Source organism: Typopeltis vanoorti, chromosome 20 (assembly GCF_054136105.1).
Source record: "Typopeltis vanoorti isolate ZY-2024b chromosome 20, IOZ_Tvanoo_1.0, whole genome shotgun sequence".
NCBI lineage: Eukaryota > Metazoa > Arthropoda > Arachnida > Uropygi > Thelyphonidae > Typopeltis > Typopeltis vanoorti.
Window position 1 is genome coordinate 91,758,173 of NC_143568.1, and position 22,195 is coordinate 91,780,367.

At 34.8% G+C, this 22,195-nt stretch overlaps 1 protein-coding gene across 2 annotated transcripts in view; it reads left to right on the forward strand.

Annotated features, from left to right (window-relative positions):
* The window catches only part of LOC150095650 (scoloptoxin SSD14-like), a 143,237-nt gene that overhangs the window by 44,515 nt on the left and 76,527 nt on the right, over positions 1-22,195 (forward strand). Inside the window, exons 1-4 of one of the 2 annotated variants that reach the window (XM_090410829.1) lie at positions 6,408-6,575; positions 11,319-11,534; positions 12,585-12,707; positions 19,768-19,865. In XM_090410829.1, coding sequence (XP_090266955.1) covers positions 6,484-6,575; positions 11,319-11,534; positions 12,585-12,707; positions 19,768-19,865 — 529 coding nt within the window. In that variant the 5' untranslated portion in view covers positions 6,408-6,483. Of the gene's footprint in view, positions 1-6,407; positions 6,576-11,318; positions 11,535-12,584; positions 12,708-19,767; positions 19,866-22,195 lie in introns of those variants that run through there. The other variant, XM_090410828.1, reaches the window with a different exon arrangement.

The following is a 22,195-nucleotide window of genomic DNA, read 5'->3' on the forward strand; positions in this document are numbered from 1 at the left end:
CAACTAGTTTCTGATGATACCACACTGCATCGTTGTTATTGCACAAACATAACTTCTACACAAATGAACATTTTATAGTATCTCCGTCCACCTACTTAAATACCGATCCCCAAATTAGCAGCAGGGATCTGAAAAATCTCCACTAACCTTTATTTCGATGCTTAAAAAAAAAGCTTTTTCTCTTCCTCCATACCCAAATGTCTAGTGGATAACTTCAGAAGCGATAATCCTGATCTTCAAGCATTTGTGCCATAGAGTTGTTGCATGGACTGTCGTTTCATGATGCAAGTTACTTTACCTCTGAATTACTGCAATCCCTATATAAATCAATCCAATTATAGAATACTGCTTTCAACATCTATTAAAGTTAGATGATATGGATTAGATTTCCCATCAAGCAATTTATATGAAACTTTTGTTTTCTCCTTGCCAAACAGAGTAACTAGATATACGAGTTCAATACAGTTCAAGAACGTTATCTTGAACTGTATTCAGAAATACAGTTCAAGACGTTACACACACACACTCTCTCTCCCCCCTAATGTTGGTGTTTTCTACCCTTCACTTTGATCTTAACCGTTAACCTAAATATTCTCAATTTAGTGCAGAATGGAATAATGACGTCGATCCTCTCACAGCTGTCATCCCGCTTCCTTTTACATAGGCGCCCAGTTTTGGCTGTTTATCAGAACTGGTAACACGATCCTCTTCTCCCCTCCCCCATACACATCCAACTTCTGTGAATGTGCTTCCAGACATCCATTCTTAGTCCAGACTCATAGGACATCGAAGAAGTATTGTAATGACAAGGAAGAAGTTCTTCTTCGTCATTACATTCGTCCTAGTTCTTCCGAAGAACTAGGACGAATCCTTGACAGAGTTAATATCAACAAGAACAGAGGACCTAGGCAAGACAAATATTATGGTTTGCAAAGGAAATATAGACAAGGAAGCTCCTGAAAATCAAGCGTACCTTAACTGAGAAATAACTGAAGTCAGTAAATTGGTGTACTGGAGATCCGTCTTCTTTAATGTGAAGAATTTCTGTTTAGAAGATTTGGAATGGCTGAAACAATGGTGAGACTTATCTAAAATCTGGAAAGATGGATCTGTCTCCACAGGAACAAAACTGGGGATTCTGGATACAGCTGTTTTTTCAGTAGCAACTTATGGATGTGAAACTTGAAACATAAAGAAGTCTGATAGAAAAAGGATAACTGCTTTTGAGATGTTTCGGATCTCATATACTGAAAGGCGGAGAAATGGATGGGTGCTAGAAAGGAACCGTAGAACTTTAAGACTCCGTAAGAATATCTACAGAAGAAAGCTGAAATACTTTGGACAGATTAAAAGAATGGAAGGAGGATTTTCAAAACAATAACACAAGGTAAAGTTCCTGGGAAAATAGGAAGTGGTAGACCCTCGATGACGTGGATAGTGGGTATGGAGTGACTGATCCTCAGAGAGTTTGTCTCCAGAAAAGCATACAACAGCACCATCTGGCGAGGGCTGATGTGGCACATCACCGAGGAGTGCAGTGACCATACTACATCTGATCTCCATTGAATCTATGGATGGATGGAAGACATATTGCTTTTAAAGGATAATCTATAGGTATTCAAATACAATGATATTAAGTTTCTTCTGAATCCCCAATCCGCCCAACTATATGGTTAGATGGCTTAAGCTTGAGCTGATATTTGCAACTGACATCCAACCAGTTTATATCACGGTTTCTTCGTTTAGGATGTATGAGTCCGGCTTATAACTTATGAGGATTCCAGAGAGAGAAGCAAACCATTTTGCAAGGAGTTCTGGGTTTAAACGGACATTGTTGTAATGTCAGTTTACTAACAAAATGAATTAAGCTTCAAATCGCATAAATCCAAATATAAGCTTATGAGAGCTCCGAACACAAATCTCTTCAAGATATGTAATTAGTTGCTGTGTTTCGGTTGTTTTCCAGCTGAAGTACGTAGGTTATTTTGCAATCACTCGTGTGCCAAAGTCTCGTAAGGAGATTTCAGGTAGGGAAGGAACCTTGCCTATCGGAAACGAGACTTTTCAGATGAAGGTGAGTTGGTTCGTCTCATACTGTGGCGGAATGCCCGAGTTTTTCTTCCAGGAAACTTCGGGTTTCACTCCCCAAAACAGGCAAGCCTGTCCGAAAATACACCCAGTTCACATCCAGTAATGTACTTGATTCGTGCATAGAGTTAATTGCATTGACATAAACCATCCAGCCCTGTTCTATTTTCAGGGGGGGGGACATATTTCCAGCAGGCATCTTATTGGTTGCTATGCGTAAGACTACATACTTTATTCTAAAATATGATTGAAGCCAAATCTAGGAGTTGTGCGGCGTAAATATATCGGATTATTATTATAATTATCTTACTGGTCACTCTCCAAACAGTGCAACATTCTGAGCCATTAGAAGACATCATTATTGAACTCTCTCGGGAATCAAAAGATTTGACAAAAGGGTAAGAAGAGAAATGAAGCCTGAGAATTATTATAATAAGTCTGTATTTAATATACACTGCAATAAAACATGCATGCATCCGCATCCTCTCGTTTTCTATATGTTGCATCTGTATTGAATGAACATTTGAACTTAATACTGGAAAATTTTATTAGTATGCTTATTGATAAAATAATTATGATTTTATTGGAAGAAATTTTTTTTTTTTTTCTTTTTTCAAATAGCCTAATATCAACTTTTTATTTTATATTTAGAAGACTAATTGGATTTAGGTTTTCTTTCCATCGCCAAGAACGTGATCACATTTTGGAATAATTATAGTATTTTGCTGTTCAGCTTTCTCTGGCTCAGCGATTAATTATAGTCTACATCTCTACTTTTATACTTGTTTGTTGAAAATGTTCCTACGTAGAATGGATAATGAACATCAACCACGGTCTCTGGTTGATTGGATGTTATATGTGGGGAAGATGCACTTCTCATTATGCACTCCCTTGTTCGATTCCCCTTCCCTCTGGGTTCTGCCCAGGAAGTTTCCATTTATTCAAGATCCCGATTCCGGATCCAAGGTCCTGTAAAAACTTTATTTTGATCAGTTGCTTGAGCATGAAGTTCTAATCGGAACCCTTATTTAATGTGTTCCTGTAACACTGTCAGAAAAATTGCACGTGCACTTTTGTTGAAAAGGTCCTGGCTTCAAATGCTAACCAAGAATATTGTTTAACTCACTAGACTCGAGGAGGAAGAAGGCTTCAATCCCCCCCCCCATAAAACAGACATGCTGGAGAAAACTACTCAGCTTGCAAGCATAATACACTTTCCTCCTATCCTTGACTTCCTCAGTGTGATACTAAATAACAGTGCTAATATTAGAACCCAAGAGACTGCCCAACGCAGACCTTAGCGTATAATCTCTACTATTAGAGAACAATATCTAATAACGTCGTACTTCCTCCTCCCCGTGTCTCAATTAAGAATTTTAAAAAGTTGGGCATTTTAAAATTTCCAGGTAAAATTATTTTTATGCAAATTCAATAATTACTGTAATTAAAGTTATGTTATTGATTTAAGGGCAGATATTTTAAAATAACGTTAATTTCTGTGTTTCTGATAATTTTTTTTTCTTATTTGACTCAAGATGTCTAAATAACTTAAACCGTATAATTTGCCACTATATAAGTATACATTACAAGTAGTGGCCCTTTCTTTTAGTGTTCACGGTGATCAGCATTCATTTTGAAAATTATGGACTTTACAACCGTGTAATAAATAACTATTTTTAATTTCCCGACGTTTCGATCTTCATATCAAGGTCTTCATATCATCTGGAGTATACACAAGGACAAGCTGAGTTACATTTCACACAGTACGCTAAAGAAACAATGATATGTTTCATATGAGGGTCATATAATTAAATCATTGTTTCTTTAGCTTACTGTGCAAAATGTAACTTAGCTTGTCCTTGTACATACTCCAGATGATGACCTTGATATGAAGGTCGAAACGTCGGGAAATTAAAAATAGTTATTTATTACACGGTTGTAAAGTCCATAATTTCCAAAATGAATGTAGTGGCCCTCTTTCTATTTATTATGAACCTGCAGTCTGTTGGAAGAGTGAGCATACTAACCCTCGCCAACCAGGTTGGTTATAGTATTTGCTGATCATGCAAAGTTAGGGAGGGCAAGTAAAAACGATATATTGAGATTCTGCAGGATGACTTCTATAAACTGATATTGTAGGGAAAGGATAACAGTTGCCAGTGTAACGTGACAAGTATATGCACCTTGGAGTGAAAAAATTCCAGGCTATGTATTGTATTGATGGAATTGCAATGTTATAAGTTGATGATGGATTTTAGGGATGGTGGACAGAGATGAATTTCAGAGGGCAAAACAGCACAGCGTATCCCTTGGACATTGAAAAATGCATTCACAAGTATAGGGAATACGTTCCTATTTATAAGGCGTCGATTTGTCCACATCTGGATTACTTTGTTCAGATTTAATCACATGGGTTTCACGGAGATGAAAAGTGATGGGAAGGATTCAGAGGCCGGTAACCAAGATGGTGCAGACTGTAATGCTCCATATGAGGGTAGATTGAAAGTTAGAAAAAATGGTCGATAGAGGGAGGGCATTACTGAAACGCATAATTTTCTGAATGGTTCTGTAGAATTTGACAATTTTCAATACAAGATTGGGTAGTGTCGCCATTGAAAGTTGAGTAAAAGTTCAATTAACAGGAATCCGAGATCTAGATTTCTTGCTTCAGGTGGTTGTATTCTGTCAGTGAATCCGGCATGGTTGGCCGAGTGGTTAGCATACCCGCTTTCCAGCCAAAAGGCTGTGGGTTTGAATCCATCCGTAGGCATGGATGTTTGTGAGTGTCTGTGAAAATACTAATGGGTGGTGGGCGGTAGATGATGATGGTAGTTGCAGTTAGTGGATTGATGAGTGGTGGAGACAGAGTTGTAGAGTAGGCGCCCTACCGCGATGAGTCTTTGGACTCCCTGGAGTTGTCACATAATAATAATCATTTTAGGGAGCAGTATGATAGGTATTGTGTGAAAAATGGTGTGCCTCCCCGCGAATGTCTTTGGACATCATGGCGAAATGCAGTTAATAACAGAGTAGCGTGGCATATTGAAATATTTTAGTTATAGTAATTTCCAGCAAAATTCAATGAAATAAGAGTGTCTAGAACTGTAATTGTTTTAAAAATCAATTTACTTTAGTCCTAAGCCTTAAACAGATGCTATATTACTAAACTTCATAATTTCAAGTTCAAAGAGGAAATTTTGGTACAAGAATCCTGAACATTTTAATTAATTTATTTTTTTTATCGACATGTCACATTTACTAATTTTGGTGGATGCTTATCAGTAGTATCTGAAAGTCTCGCATGCATTTTATGCTTATTTTTAAAATTATTTTTATGCTCATTTTTGAAATTATAATGTAAGGACTGCATTTGCACTCTAAAGAATTAGAATAACATTTTGATAAAATAGTTGAACAAGTAATAAATACAAAAGTTCCTCCCCATAAAATAAACAAGCCAAAAATTTGAGCACATCACTGTCCACAGTCACTTCGCTAAGAAGGTTGTAGCCAGGCGAAGAGTTTATTTAATATTTTCTTTAAACGTTCCTAGATTCTCATGCCATCACTTATGTGGCGTTCAACCACTATTTTGACGCGGTAGACTATTGACCTTGTTCGTTTGAAGATTTATAAATAAAATGTACATAAACATTGCGAAATTAGCTTGAACGAAGTTGATATAATCGAAAGAGGGTTTCTTGTAAAATTTTATATATGTCTTATTTTAGTTTCTAATCCACTGATATGTTATCACATCGTAAGCGATTGTTTAATACATTTATAAATTTTGAATCATAAACGAATTTATCGCTCGGTTTTTACAACTTTCTCTTTCACATATTGATCTGAAAAAAAAGAAAGAAAAAAGAAAACACTTTCCAAATCGAAGAACTATAAAAAGAACAAACATAACACAAAACGAACATTTATCGCTTCTACTTACTTTTGTATACACAGAAGTTGAGCAGATTACCACACACAATATGCTACATAATGTTTCTCGTTTTATGCTCTGGGTGAGGCAAGAATGCTTTCTCTTCGTTCTTAAGCGTTTTTAGTAAAAATCCAAACACCAGTAATAACCGATGTAGACATAAGTAACTTCGTTTATCTACACGATTTCGATTGGTAGAAAGGCATTCCTTAAGTTAAAGTCCTCCAATTATTGGTATGGATAGCTTATCTGTGTTGGTCATACTAGCTAAACACCATGATAACAATGTCTTTTTAATCATCAAATAATCTAGAAGTTACTGATCTTTGACCTAGGAAGCGTTGTAATCTCGTACCTGCCACTCATGTGAGTGCAACAAGAACATAGTGCATGTGTTCCGCACTGCCCAACTACAAAATTGTTCAACTGCTAACTGAAGCTTTTTAATTTTAAGAAACATGGGTGAAAAATCACGCCTACTGAATTCTAAGACAAATGACAAAGAATATGGTAGCGTCAAATATAAAAAGTTAGACGAAGAACCACCAAGGTAAGAATAAACTAATAATAGTTAATAATATAAACAGGGATTAATTTCCAGATATTGCTTAAATAAGAATAGGTTATAATCATACTGGCGTAAAACAAGCAAATAGTAAGGGATGGAAGTATTCAAAAGGGGGAATTTCTGGAGGTGGGGAATAAGTGGTAAGCTAATAAATTAATTTTCTACAAGTGGTAAGTTTAGTTTTTATTTAAGATAACATTTGACTTAGATATCGTATGTAAATATGCGCATTGTACTTGAAAAAATATGAGATGAAAAATTCTCATTCTTTCCCTTTTTTAAAAAAAAAAATTTTTTTTACAGGCTTAAATTTAATCCACGCTCTCAAATATTTGATCGTTTGAAATCACGATTTGCTAATATAGAATATTTTATTTTTCGATGTTCTCAGAAATCCACAAGCCCCGAGGCATTTAATAGTTGAAGTGTTAATTTTAAAGGTACCACTATGTATTTAATAGGAATATATAAGATAGAAAAATTCTGGCATTCTTTCGCCCAGTTTTTCTTCTTTTAAACATTAGTACGCTGTATTTTCAAATACAGCAAAGTTAAAATGTAGTAAAGTAAAAAGTTAAAATAAATAAAAAAAATTATCCAGCAATTTAAGGTTTTATAATTTAGGGGAAACTTTTAAATATGTTTTATTGAGAAGAAAATCCAAAGAAAGAAAGATTATTATTAGTAGCCGTAATTTTCTTCCCCAAAACAGGCAAACCGGCCAGAGAACATGTGCGATTACCAAACACTTTGCATTTGCAAGGTAATAGTGTGAATCATTGTGGAGTGTCTTCTACGATGTGGCCTGAGCTTTTTTAGAGGTGCCATTCCATAATTAACGTAAATGTAAAAATATACGAAAAGAATAATTAGGAAGACCAAGAAAGTGGTGGCACGCGGCTGTAACAGATCACTTGACTTAAAACCATGATAGGTGCAAAATTAAGTTGTTTACAGCATTCTTTTTGATTAGATATTATCCGATATTTTGTAATAAGCATGTACTAGTCTTGTTTGTTAGAATGAGTAATATTCTACTTTATTTATTTTGACATGGCTTGCAGTATTTTCAAACCTCAAAAGTGGAACAATGCTTATGGTGACCAAGCTACCTGATTTTGGCGTGACAGTCCCGATTTTTACACTCGTGTCCCGCTTTTCAGCTCTCGTAGTCATACTCGGGATTACCCATATTTTATTAAAGATCCTATCGTCTGAAGTATAATAATCAGAACTGTTAATTTTTTCAAACATTAATGTACATGTATTTAAGTTTTTAATAAATTTCATATCGTAAATGTGTCTTAAGTTAAACCACTGTACGAATTATTAACTTATTAAATAAATATTGTTGTACAGCTACAAATTATAATAGTATGTTTTTATCGAATTATGAAAAATATCTTGGAGACGGGGAAGTCGTATGTAAAATGTCCCTCTTTTGTGTCAAACAAAAATGGTCGCACTACATATGCTGCAGTTACATAATATGACGTAAACTATCGTTAGTAGAAACAGCAATGAAAATCGCTGTAGTTAAGCATTTTGCATTGCATATACGAACAACTTTTTCCCCATCAAAACTCAGCGTGCAGGGACAAGACGAAAGTTTTTGTTTGCTTTGCAGTATGGAAATATGCTATAATCATGAATAGTGTGTGATTAATTTTGTGTAAGTAGTTCCAGAAGAAAATTTTCTTTAAGTAAGTAGTACTTCATAGAATATCATAGAATATTAAACAGAACTGTTTTTTTTTTTTTTAATCCTTTGCTTTGATTTAATTAGTAAATAGCATTAATATATCTTTAAAAAAAGGAAAGGTGCAGTTTTAGCATTTCGAGATGTTATTTTCCCAATTACTAAATAATCCATGGCATAATGTGTTGCAGGTTTATGGGATGTTTCCTACGAGGATAGATTGAAGATCTGTGGGCTCCAAAAACTAGCTGATAGACGTAGGAGAGGAGATATGATAGAAGCATATAAATTATTAAAAGGGTTTTTATAGGATTGATACCAATGACTTTTTTAAGACCAGTGCAGGAAGGGAGAGAAGAAGGGGTTATCCCTGGAGATTGTGTAAGAGTGTGGTTAACAAGAGTGTTCGGACTAGATTTTTTTACTTGGAGGGTTGTGAATGGGTGAAATGCGTGGCCAGAGGTGGTTGTGAATGCTTCGTCTGTGAATAAATTTAAGGAGAAGTATGATAGCTATTGTGTGAATAATGGTTAGTGTGTCAATGTAGGGTCTCCCGCGATGAGTCTTTTGACTTCATGGAGACACCGTTAAAATAATAATAACAACAACAACAATTTTGGCACAGAATGCCGGTATTAAATTAATTTCAGATGATTACTAGAAGCGCGACTATTGGCATAATATATACTTACGAACTTCCAAGATATCAACAATTCGTATTTACTTGACACTGCGTGCACTAACAAATTGCGACTCCATTCGCTCATTCAACGACCACAGAAAGGAACATTTTACGATGCGTGAAGTTCATAGATATTTTTTTAAATGTTCACTCCAGTAATTCCTTCCAATCCTTCATCTTGCCCTGTGCCAAGATGTATTGAATATTCTCCAGTTGGTGAATGTATTCTATACATTAATGTCGTACGTGTGTAATATATAACATTCTGTTTTTAATACCTTTTTGAAATATGGAAAACATATTCCTCCCGCGATGAGTCCTCGGACTCCTTGTAGGTGTCAGGAATAATAATAATAAAATGTGAGCGTAGCGATTGATATGAGTGCAAAAAAAGTCGATTGATTTCAAAAGAAACTAATATGAAGCTAAAATGGATATAATAAACTTCCTTCTGCATATTGGTGTTTATAATGTTAGTTCTGACAACAGCTTTTAAAAGACAACCAAAATGCGATTATATTCGCAGTTGCAAACCCTCTGCGGGCCATTTCAGAAAGTTATGTAACAAAAAAAAAAAAAAAAAAGTCAAAGTGAAACGCTGCTTAACAATTTGGCTTCAGGATCAGAATTAAAAAACGTTTTTTTTTTTTTTTTTTTTTTAACATTCCAAAGACGTTAAGAATTCTGTACGAAGAAATAGTGAATATAATGAACTTTTTTTAGAATAAACTAATTATTTTCGAATTATCCATTTTCGTTATTTTTATATTAAGTGATTTATTTCAGAAATGCATTAACAGATTTAACTATATCTTGTGAAACAAGTTCACTATTAATAAGTTGAATTTATTTTCACGAATGTATTATATTTATTAGTGTGGGTTCGTTATACTTGTATGTATATAAATAGTATTTATATACAAACAAATTGAAAACGATTTGCTCACATATTTTATATAATTTGCTCAACGCTGTACTTCTGTTAAAGTTGAGAACTATGCTGACAGTCTGGGTAGTCACTTCCGAAATTTTCTAGTTTTGGACATCCTAATTTTCAGTCTTCGGAAGTAGAAGATAAGGCAGGTAGATGTGTAGTTCTAGTCTAACACCTTTATCAAGTTTTGTGCTCTATGAATTGATTATGCCACTTAACAGTAAAGTATATCTCACAAACCTTAATCATCGCTAATAAAGTGGTTGGTGTGTGTGTGTGGGGGGGAGGAGATGCGGACACTCGTTTTTATTGTTGAGCATCGTCGTTAAGCAATGAATGCATAGGAACGACAAGTTTTGAGGTTCGCAAAATTGTATATAAACTATCAAAATACCGTTTTTGGTTTTTAATTCTATATATTTTCTTGCATTTAAGAACGGTCCTGTTATTGAGTTTAATTCAATAAACTAACCTTACTTTATCTGTAAATGTGTATTGAATTTCAATGTACAGTATAATAGATCAACACTTTTTTTTTTTTTTTTTTGGTAACTGGTTAAAAACGTCCGAAACTTTGAGCTAGGTTTCGCACTGTTCAAAATGTTGAGTCAAGGAGTTTTCGGCCCTCCTAAATTTGTTCTAGATGTGTACGGCCAAATATGTACACTACACTGGTGTCTACAGTAAAGCATCCAGAGGGGAGGAAACCTTCTCCCCCCCCAAAGAAAATTTTCCAAAAATCTTTTCCTAATTAAATTTTTTTTTTTTTTTATTTATGCTTTGTCGTGTCTGCTATTTATATGATTTAGCGATCATTGTACATGCTCAGTCATAGGTCGTATGCGATGGGTAGTATGTGTACAGTATGCCCAAATCGTCTACTCAACTCGCTCCCCCCCCCCTTCCCCAAGATTAAATCCCGAGTGCTCTACTGGGTGTCTAAAAGATAAGGACGAGCAACATTTTTCCTGTATACGAAAAGATTTTCATGTCTATAGTTCGATCGCAGATGAGAACAACCCCCCCCCCCCCACACACACACATTTCTGCGCATGGCAGAAGACGAATCCGATAATAGGGTAATCAATCCGTTTCGTGGGATGAGTGTATTATTACACGTCGGAAAATTAGCTTTCTTTTATGAACACTAGTTTTTAATATGATAACTATTTTGCTTGTATAATAGGTGAAAAATTTTACGTATAAAGCATGTGATTTCACATGTTAATGAAGTCTAATCTTGGCAGTCTCTACTAATGGTATGAGATTCATATTCTTATAAAAGACATCTTTTATAGCACTGTTTTTTGCTATTCATTGATTATCTGATTTTAATCTGTAATTTTAATCCTTTTTAGTTTGTCAGTTAACTTTCTTTACACCTAATCGATTTTTTTTTTCTTTGTTTAGATGTCTCATTACTCGAAGAGATGTTATATTAGTAGTGGTTGTTGTATCTGCAGCATGCGCTGCTATTATTGCGACACTGAGTATTGGCCTCCCTAAAATAAAAGAGAAACAGAAAATGTACTATAATCCATCTTTTCCTGTCTCATCATCGAGCATGTATACATATGAGACTGCAGCTTGGCTTATTGATGGTGAACCTTGTGCTCCAATTGGAAGGTAAAAATTGAATGAATATGTATATTCATTCAATTTTATTTATTTATAATGAAATATGCATGTATTGTTTTTGAATTAGATTTCTGTTAAAATTGATCTTTAAAGAACATCGTGCATTAAAATTTTAGTTTCTTAGCCCTCCATTCTTTCACTCCAGTAAACTGAAGAAACTGGAGGTTGTGTACTTTATGATTACTGCAAGAAATTAATGCCAAAGGATTTTGAAATAATTTGGCCATTTAAAGAACACATTGCAAAAATGATAAAAACAACTCAAAGAATTATGTAATAATTAGAAGACTGCTGATATATGGAGATAAGAAATGCTTATTTCATAATAATTTAAATAGTTCTCTGGACTTCTCTAGTTATAAAATGGATACAGAGATTTTCCATATATATAAGAGACAAGAACTAACCCAATTTTTCAGCATTCTTCTAAATATTGCAGTAAGTCAATAATTCAGTAAATCTCAAGAGGACTAAGGTGTGTAGGCTTGGAATAACAGTACCTTGATTATAAAAATCAAGTGGATATTAGATCCGGCATTATTTCAAAGCTGAATGTAGAAACTATGAAAGTTACGTACAAATAAGTTGACCAGTACGGGAATACACCTGCCAGCATTTATGAGTTGCCCTAGCACAGACCACTTTAGAAAACACGCACGCTGCCCAGGCATCCGTATATATGCTTTCTAATTTGGTCCATTTTTTAAGGTTTCACTGTCCTGACAGCTGTTTCAAACTGGTTGGTTTTCGTCAGAGACAAGGCAGAACTTGTAACACTGGAGAGGTGTGTTTTCCATAAACGAAAACTTTCATAGTTTCTACATTCAGCTTTGAAATAATGCTGGATCTAATATCTACTTGACTTTTATAAATTTTGCATCGCTGAACTGAAGCCTTTTAGTTCTTTATTTAGTAAATACCTTGATTATTTTTATCATTAAAATATAATTCTTAATACATTTTGTGAAAAAACTAACAATTTTTTCACCTTTGAAAATATGATAAAATATTAATTTTTTGATGTTTTTATCTTTTTAGAGACATTTTTGAAAAGGGAGGCTCAGCAGTAGATGCTGCTATTGCTATGATGTTTTGTAATGGTGTTGTTACCCCTCAAAGCATGGGACTTGGTGGAGGATTTTTTATGACCATATATCAAAGGTATGTATTTTGTGTTCCTTTTGGAATGGTTTATTGTAATTTCTAATTTTGTTATATCACTTGGTGAATAACAACTTATAAACATATTATTTGATCATATCAGAAATAATTTTTTTTATTAGGGTTACCAGCTATGCTTTCAGTCAAGTTTAACATCAGTTATCAGAGAATTAATAAAATTCATAATAAAAGACAAATGTAATATGGCTTCAAGAGACAGCCCATTATTATTATTATTAGGAGAAACTTTCTGGGAGTTAGGGACTCAGAAATGGAGGCCACATACTACCCTCACTAGATGTCATACTTGTTGAATTCATTTACAATACTTGCACACAACATTCAGTGGCAATCTCTTCCTCATGCACCAATCTGAGAAGAAAAATCTAGCTCTCACCCCTCCCTTCTTGATGGCATTCATTCTCAACTTCCGAGGATGCCCTCTCATCCTTTCACCAACCCCCTTGATAAAATGAAAAATTCCATCAACTGAAATCCTGTATGATCCTTTCAGAAATTTGTAAGTCTCAATCATATCTCTCCTCTTTTTTCCTTTTTGTTTGTGTCTGCAGTCTACAAATTCTCAATCTGTCTTCATAATCAGTATTCCACCATCCTGATATCATTTTTAACGCTGTCTTTTGCACTCCACTGTATCAGATTCACCATGGAAACTAGGAGACCAGGCCTGCACAAAATAGTCAACATTGCAATTATCTTCTGAGTTGTATTTGTAATCTTTGCTATATGATCCTGGAACTTCCACTTCCTATCTATTAAAAATTCCAAAATCCCTTGTATGATCAGTTTCTTCTAGCATAATCCATCAACATAATGTGACATTGGATATCTCATTGTGCCAAAGTGCATGGCTTTATTATGATTATTATTAAGAGAGACCTCCAGGGAGTCAGAGGCTCATCGAGGGAGGCCACATACTACACACTCCGGGTATCATACTTATTCTTGAATTCATTCACACTGCTTGCACTCACAACATACAATGGCAATCCATTCCAATCACGCACCACCATCTGAGAGAAAAATCTAATCCTCACTTCCTTCTTAGCAGCCTTCATTCTCAGCTTCCAAGGACGCCCTTTCATCCTTTCCCCAACCCTCCATAAATTGAAAAATTTCATCATTTGAAATCCTGCATGATCCTTTCAGAAGCTTGTAAGTCTCAATCATATCTCTCCTCTTTTTTCCTTTTTGTTTGTGTCTGCAGTCTACAAATTCTCAATCTGTCTTCATAATCAGTATTTCACAATCCTGATATCACTCTCCTTTGTACTCTCTCCAATATATCAGAATCGCAATGGAGACCAGACCTATGCACAATAGTCAAAGTGAGGTCTTATCAAGGCCGTGTAAAGAGGCAAAATAACATCCTTATCTTTACATGTGGATGTTCGTTTCAGCATTGCAATTATCTTTTGAGTTGTATTTGCAGTCTTTGCCACATGAACCCTGAACGTCAACTTCCTATCTATTAACACTCCAAGATCCCTAGCCTCATCAGTTTCTTCTAGCCTAATCCCACCAATATAATTCGACACTGGATATCTAATCATGCCAAAGAGAGTGACTTCTGTAAGTACTGCATATTATCAACATTCCTGATTACCCTACCTATCTTTGCATCATCATAGTAAATAGTGCAGATTGAATAACTTTGAACCAAGCATTGATCCTTGTGGTACACCACTGGTTACCTTCAACCTTGCAGATTCACATCCTGCTTAGACCTACTTTTTAACATCTGCCCCAAATTTGGGAAGCATACATTTTAAGAACGTTAGCCCACTAGGGGCACTGTTAGGATTTTAGACTTTTTATTCAGCCTCATTTGCTGAGTGTTTTGCCAACATTGTTTTTTGTGATCCCTGATGATGGTATTGTAACATTGCCAAAATATAGGAAAGTATTAATTTAAAGTTTTTTTATAATTAATATTCCACATTGATTGTCTAAGAGGCTTAACTATGGTCCTAAGACAGTCTGTCAGGAACAAGATGGCCATCATCTGAGAAGGCTTGTACGACAAACAGAACTTCCTGTCTATAGTAATTTGCTGAAGCAATTCTCAATCCATATCTCACCCAAGGAATTGAAGAGGATCTGTATTGGCAGTCACATGCCCATATGGAAACCACTGATTTCTGCAAAGAACTAGAAAGTTTGTCTACAGTGTGGTCAGGAACACCACTAGAAGACTGTAAAAGTCCAAGTTTACTGTGACAAGTCACAGTAAACCTTGTTGTGTATCAACAGTATACATAGTTTGGTGGGATCTCCGTGAATCAATAAACCCGCTTGCCTTGTAAACACAACTCAAGGTTCTAGAAGCAGCATCATGGTGCTGAGCATGTTCTGTTGGTATGGAACAGGTCCCATGATATTGCTGGAAGATTGGGTGTCCTCCAAGGAATATTTGAATGTTGTTGCCAATGAAGTCCATACTGCATCGTTGACTTTTTATCCAGCAAGTCATGGTTGTTTCACGAGCAACATTGCTACTGTCCATCGCACAAGAATTGTTCAGCAAGCATGACAGCAGCTTCCACCATTATCAATGGCCACCACAAAGCCTAGATCTGAACCTCATTGTCAATGTATGGGACGTGTTAGAAAAACCCTCATCCATCGATCTGAGCTAGTTAAGTCTGTCTAGTATCTGGTCTATTGTAAACATGGATGCAATCCAACACCTTGCAGAATCTATGCCAAATCACATATGTGTTTGTAATTTGGGATAATTGAGATCCATCATTAAATTATAGTAGTGTCTAATTCAGCTGGTATGTGTAGAAAACAACATATACTACAAATAATTAAATTAAAAAATATAACAAATTCAGTTGTAAAAGTTAATACATTATAGTAATCTGTACCTGGAGTTAACTTGTAGATACATTAGTTTCATTAAACCATTAATGAATTTAGTTTTTAAATTTGACTGCTGGTTTTACTCCATGATTCAACATAGGTGTAGTACTCTTCTGATATCTGTTCATATCATTTAGTTGTGTTTAAATAACATTCAAACACATCTGTTTGTTAATATAATATAGTGATCTGGACTGGATCCCATCAGGATCGCTATACTGAACTATGTCCTGTACTAAGCACTGTTTCTAAGGTTTTATGTTGTCGGTGTTGAACTGTATTATTATTATTTTTTTTATACTGTATTAACTTTTACATAAAGTAGCAGTCTTGTAAACCATATGTTATTTTATTTTGTGTAGCCTGTGTCATGTTAAATTTAACTAATCAAAATGATATTGCTTTATTACTTCATATCTTTCTTGTCATCCTATTTGGAGGTGGCTTACAATTTAAAACTTTGATTTCTGACACTAATATTTAAGCAAAATCATCTTCAAGTCCTTATGGACAAATTTATGGGATAAGAACTTGAGAATTATTATTCAGATGTCATATTTGAGAACTAATTTAGTTATCTTGGATTAAAAAACTTAGAACAAATTTCATAAAACAGCAATTTTAAGTCAAGCCATTTTGTCTAACTTTGAGAGTTAATTTTTGAAAGAACCTGAATATTTAAAATAACTACTTAATTTGCTTTAAGTTATAAATAAAAGGGAAAGTTTCAAGCAGTTATAGTCATGGTGGGTACATATGATGTGAGAGGTAGTGTGAATGAGTGGTGATAGATTTGAGGTTATTACTCTGCAGTAGAGCCTCTGTAGCTCAGTCAATATAGACGAAGCCCTTTAGTCAGAAAGACCTGGGTTTGATTCCCACCCATGATGTGGGGAACTTTTATCTGGTCTCTTTCGACTAAAGGTGAGTTAGCCAGTCTCATATGGAGGTGGAGAGTTTTTCTCCCAGAAACTCAGGGGTTTTTGTCCCTCAGAGCAGGCAAACTGGCCTCTTGAACACACCTCTTCAGACAAAAACTCCCCCCCTCCCCCCAACGTCAGGCTCTGCCACAAGTTAGTTAGGATTGCACATATCAGGTCGCATCATGTAAAAGGCCGATCCCAAATAGACATGAAAAGGCACAAGTAGTAGTAGTTAGGAACTATGCAGTAGAAAAGTGTGAGAGAGCAAAATAAGTTGTACAAATAATTTCCTCCTGACCTTAAGGTTGTTCCTTCTTTCTTGTCACTATATCTGATTCATTATTAGGTATGATTCAGCTTCTTTAATATTTTTTGATTAGATTAATGTTTTAAATGATTAACTAATTTTTAAATACTTAAAGTGCAAAAACAAATCTTTAATTATTATAATTCTGAATCTCCATGGAGTCATAACTCATCATGGAAGGCCCACCTAAGACAACACTAAGTGTTATCAAATTATAACAATATGTTATCAAATCATAATTTTTGGTAGTTCCTGAATGGTGCAAAGTAAGCAGATTACATATTCAGTTGTTACAAGTCAGTAGCATTAATATAAAAGTAAAATAAAACATAAAAATAATTTTTTTATATTACTTATGTGGGCAATATAATTTCATTTTGCTAAGAACAGTAGCACTGCAGTTTAAAGCACTTATTTTGTTCTATTTTAGCCAGTTTTACTTAGCTAGGTAATAAAAAATTACTTGGCACTAACCACTTAAATGTAATTTTTTTTTTCAAAGATATGTATGATCTTGTCAGTTTTAATAGTAATTATATACTGAATTAATTTTAATAGTTGCCATCGTAAACACAGCATACATAATCATTGTCCTTTATGTACCTCTACACATGGCTCTAGAAATACAACTTAAATCTACTAGCCACAAAAAGTTTCACTCAACCAAGATATCAATCTATTTTATATAAATATTGTTATAGGTGATGTTTCAAAAAAACTAAATGTTATGACAAAACAAAGCAATACGATTTTTCTTTAATTCTCACTATACACTACACATAAATTATACAGAAATATGCTTTCCTTTATTGTTGGTTTAAAATGTATGTTATTATTTATAATTAATAGTGAATTTATATAAATTCTCCATACATAACAACTTAATAGCACTAAAATTCATGGAAAACAAAGGAGGTAGCATTCTTTGTGGAGCAACTCACTTTTAACGATTCACTTTCAAGATAATTACATTTTTTAAAGTAACAGTATTAAAATGCATCTTTGTTATGTAAAATTTTCAAGCATTTAATTACTCAACTAATTTATGTTGTGAGCTGTGAAAATAAACTTTGCACAATATTATATTACAATTTTGCACCTACTTAAGGTGTTGGAAGAATAAAATGTAGAGATGCAATTACAATATTTAATTAGATTGTTCCAATTTGATTTTTGTGTTTATAATTACTGATTCATTTTATTAATGAAATTTGTATTGTGAGAAAATTAAAATTTATTATTTTTTTATAATAGGATGTCTATTACATATGTTGTAGTTTCGTTTAAAGTTGATATTGAACCAAATGAATGCATTGATTTGACAGTTTCTTTATTGGAAATAACTATAATTTAAATTTATTCATGATATGAAAAGTTTACATGTTATCTCACACACTTCAAGTGTGGTAGATTAATTATTTTCAAGTAAAGCACTGTAAATTGTTGTGAAAGAATGTGCTAAGTAACTGATGCTTCTGTTGGCTCGGTTGGTTAATGAAAATCTAGTGTCCTCAACAATCCCTAATAAGTAGAAGGAGGGAAAGATCGTTCCATTGCATAAAGGTGGAAGCAAAACAGATGTTTCAAATTTCAGACCATAATAAATTTAATTTAATCCTTTATCCAAGTGTGAGCAAACGAAGTTTGTGCCTGAAAGTGTCTTCAGGACTGGGGTAAGTTGGTACAACACTGGGCAACTCGTTGCAAAGGTGGAGCAAGTTAACATCACTCCTATCTCAGTATCTCCCATAATGCAAAACGCATCTCCTTGCAGATATGTATAATGTTATGCATTAAGGGAAGGGCCACCACACTTGGATAAAGGATTAAACTAAATTTATTACAGTCTAACCAAGTGAAAAATAAACTTTCAACAAATTTCAGACCAGTTTGCATTTCTGCAGTGGTTGCTAAGATCCTGGAGAGATTGGTTAGAAATAGAATACAGGATTGGATGGATAAGGAAAAGATTCTGTATAGAGGTTAACATGGGCTGTTAAAGGAAGGTCTTGTTTTACTAATTTACTTACATTTTTTACTAAGGTGACTATAGTTCTGTATAGGGATGATTCATATGCAGTGATTCTTCTGGATTTTGCAATTTACAGGCTACCACACAATAAAGTGGTGTATGGGATTGGAAAATCAGTTGCTTGATTGGATAACAATCTGGCTTTCTAATAGATATCAAATGGCAGTGTATAGAGGAGCCATGTCTCTCAGGAGAAGAGTTACAAGTGGAGTCCCACAGGGTTCCGTTCTAGGACCACTGGTGTTTAATTTGTTTGTTAATGATATTTTGAGTTGTCTGCATGCTGATATTCAGCTGTTTGCAGATGATGCTAAGCTGGAAAAAGGTATGAGGAATGATGCTGATATACTGTTGCTTCAGAGCTATTTGAATAAAGCAATTATGTAGGTCAATTTCAACACCCATCTTACCAAGCAATTCCTGCACAGACTTCCTTTCCAGTGACAATGCCCACTGGAAAGGGTTTTCACTGAACTGTTTCCATAAAATTGGAAGCATAGAATTGTCTGGAATATCATTATAGGTTACAGCATGAGGATTCGCCATCACTGGAACAAGGACCTAGCCTGAATAATAAAAAACAGCCCTAGGCAATGAATCTTTCCCCACCAAACTTCACAGTTGGCACGACATATTTGGGGAAAGTAGTATAATGTAGTTTTCTCCTGGCATCTGCCAAACCCAGGCTCATCCATCAAACTGCCAAATGGTGAAGCATGATTCATCACTTCAGAGAATATTTCCACTGCTCCATAGTCCAATGGCAGTGAGCTTTACAACACTCTACCCAAAATTTGCATTCTCATTGTTAATGTTAGGCTTGTTTGCAGAATTGATTTTAAAATCTTTTATATACCATTTGTGAATTAGTCAATGTTGTATTAAATTATCATTATTTTCTTTTAACAGATCAAGTGAAATTGCAGAAGTGATTGATGCACGAGAAACTGCTCCTCAGGGTGCTACAGAAGATATGTTTCATGGAAATCATTCTCTTTCATTAAAAGGTAATCAATTTCATATCTCTTGTTTATAGTGTATGAATAATCAGTTGTGTGTCTCACTGTCCAAAACATTTTAACAAGACTAAATTTTTCTTAAGATTTAAAATATAATGAATGTCATGTTTAAACATAATAAAGGATATAGAATTTAATAATCCATATAATAATAACTTAAGTATAAAGAGCTAATAAGCTTCATTTCGGCAATGAAAACATTACTTAAATTAAGGGGATGTTAAATCCCACATAGTTTTAAAACCGAATAAGAAACTCAAAGATAATAAGAATCAGAGAGTTTCTTGCCGAATATAGTGAACTATAAAGTATCGGCGAACACTAGTGTTAGCCAAATGCAAGTGATCCTAGTACATAGTACAATACTGGGCAGCTCGTTGCAAAGGTGGAGGAAGAAGTTCAGATCGCTATTCTTAGGTATTTTCCATAATGTAAAAACACATTTCCTAGGAAGTGTATGCTGTTATTACATTATGGAGGGAGGTCACTACCCAGACCGGTTTCAGCCTTTTTTGAGGCTTCATCAGTGAGCAGCTAGACCTAATACCAAAGTGTATAGCGAAGAGAACTTATGTACTTTGCGAACGATATATGTTTTCCATAATGTTTTTACATTATGGAAAATACCTAAGAATAGCGATCTGAACTTCTTCCTCCACCTTTGCAACGAGCTGCCCAGTATTGTACTATGTACTAGGATCACTTGCATTTGGCTAACGCTAGTGTTCGCCGATACTTTATAGTTCACTATATTCGGCAAGAAACTCTCTGATTCTTATTATCTTTGAGTTTCTTATTCGGTTTTAAAACTATGTGGGATTTAACATCCCCTTAATTTAAGTAATCATATAATAATAATATTATACAGATATCTCCATCAGGTTAGAAGATGCATTGTGGGAGATCCATTATCCACACACCTGTCATACCTCTCTTTAAAGTCAGTCACTGACAAAGCACTCACAACCACCTCTAGCAACCCATTCACCACCCTCCAAGCAAAAAATCTAGTACTAATACCCTTGCTAACCACACTCTTATCAATTTTCATGGGCGATCCCTTGTTTTTTCTCCCTTCCTGCCATGTACTGAAAAGTTTTCAGTGTTAGTCCTTTAATAACTTATGTGCTTCTATCATGTCTCCTCTTTTTTTTTTGCCTGTTAGCTAGTTTTTGGAGCCCACAGACCTTCAATCTTACTCTCATATGGAGCATTCCATAGACCTGCCACAATCTATCACTTGCTTCTGTATCCTCTCCACCACTTCTTCATCCCCCCCCTCCCCCTCTTGTGTAATTTGGTTGACAAAATCTACACTCAGTAGCTCAGATGTGGCCTAATTAAAGCCTTATAAAGAGGAAGAATAACTTCTCTAACTCTGCTTGTTAGTGTGTTCAATTCAACAACTGTGTAATCTGATGTGCTGTTTTGGCTACCTTTTCAACATGCTCTCTAAACTTTAACTCCTTGTTCACAGTCACTTGCAAGTCCCTGACTCGTCAATTTTCTGCATGGAACTGAAATGCAGGAAACTGATGCATCAGGGACTTGCAGGTGACTATGAACAGGGAGTTGAAGTTTAGAAGGCATGTTGAAAAGGTAGCATGGTGCACAGCTTGTAATTGCTTCTTCCCAAAGTGCATCACCTTGCACTTGGCCACATTAAGCTGGCAGCCATTTACTTTTGCTCGTACTGCTAGTCTGTTTGTCATACTATAGGATCTCTAAGTTACCTTCATTTACTATTGCTCTTCCCAGTTTTACATATTCAGCAAACAACTGAATATTTCTGGTCAAATCAGTTCTATATCATTGATTTACAAATTAAACAGAGACTTAAGTACTGATCCCTGTGGTGCACTACTAGTCACCTGCCTTCTCGTGGACTCAACTCCATAAACCACTTTTTTGATATCTGTCCATTAACCACCCTATAAACGAAATTATCAGATTCATCTTCATCCCATTTCGATCCAATTTATTGTTACCTGATATGCCAAGAGTCCTGGAACTTGTCATGGGAGGGTACACTATGCACATTATCTCACTTCACCTGTCACCTCTACTAAATCCTCCAACTGCATACTACAACACTACTACCATGAACACAATGCCATCTATTGTCCACCAGCACCAACAGTGGTATTTTTTGTTTGTAAATTGTGTGTTAATTTAAACAACTGTTGTTCTGTATTATTATTAACAAAAATGTTATTCATTTTTTGTATCTTAGTGTCCAAAAAGATACAAAACTATATACAAAACAAAAGATACAACTGACACTAAGATGCAAAATTTTTTGTATCTTAGTGTCAGTT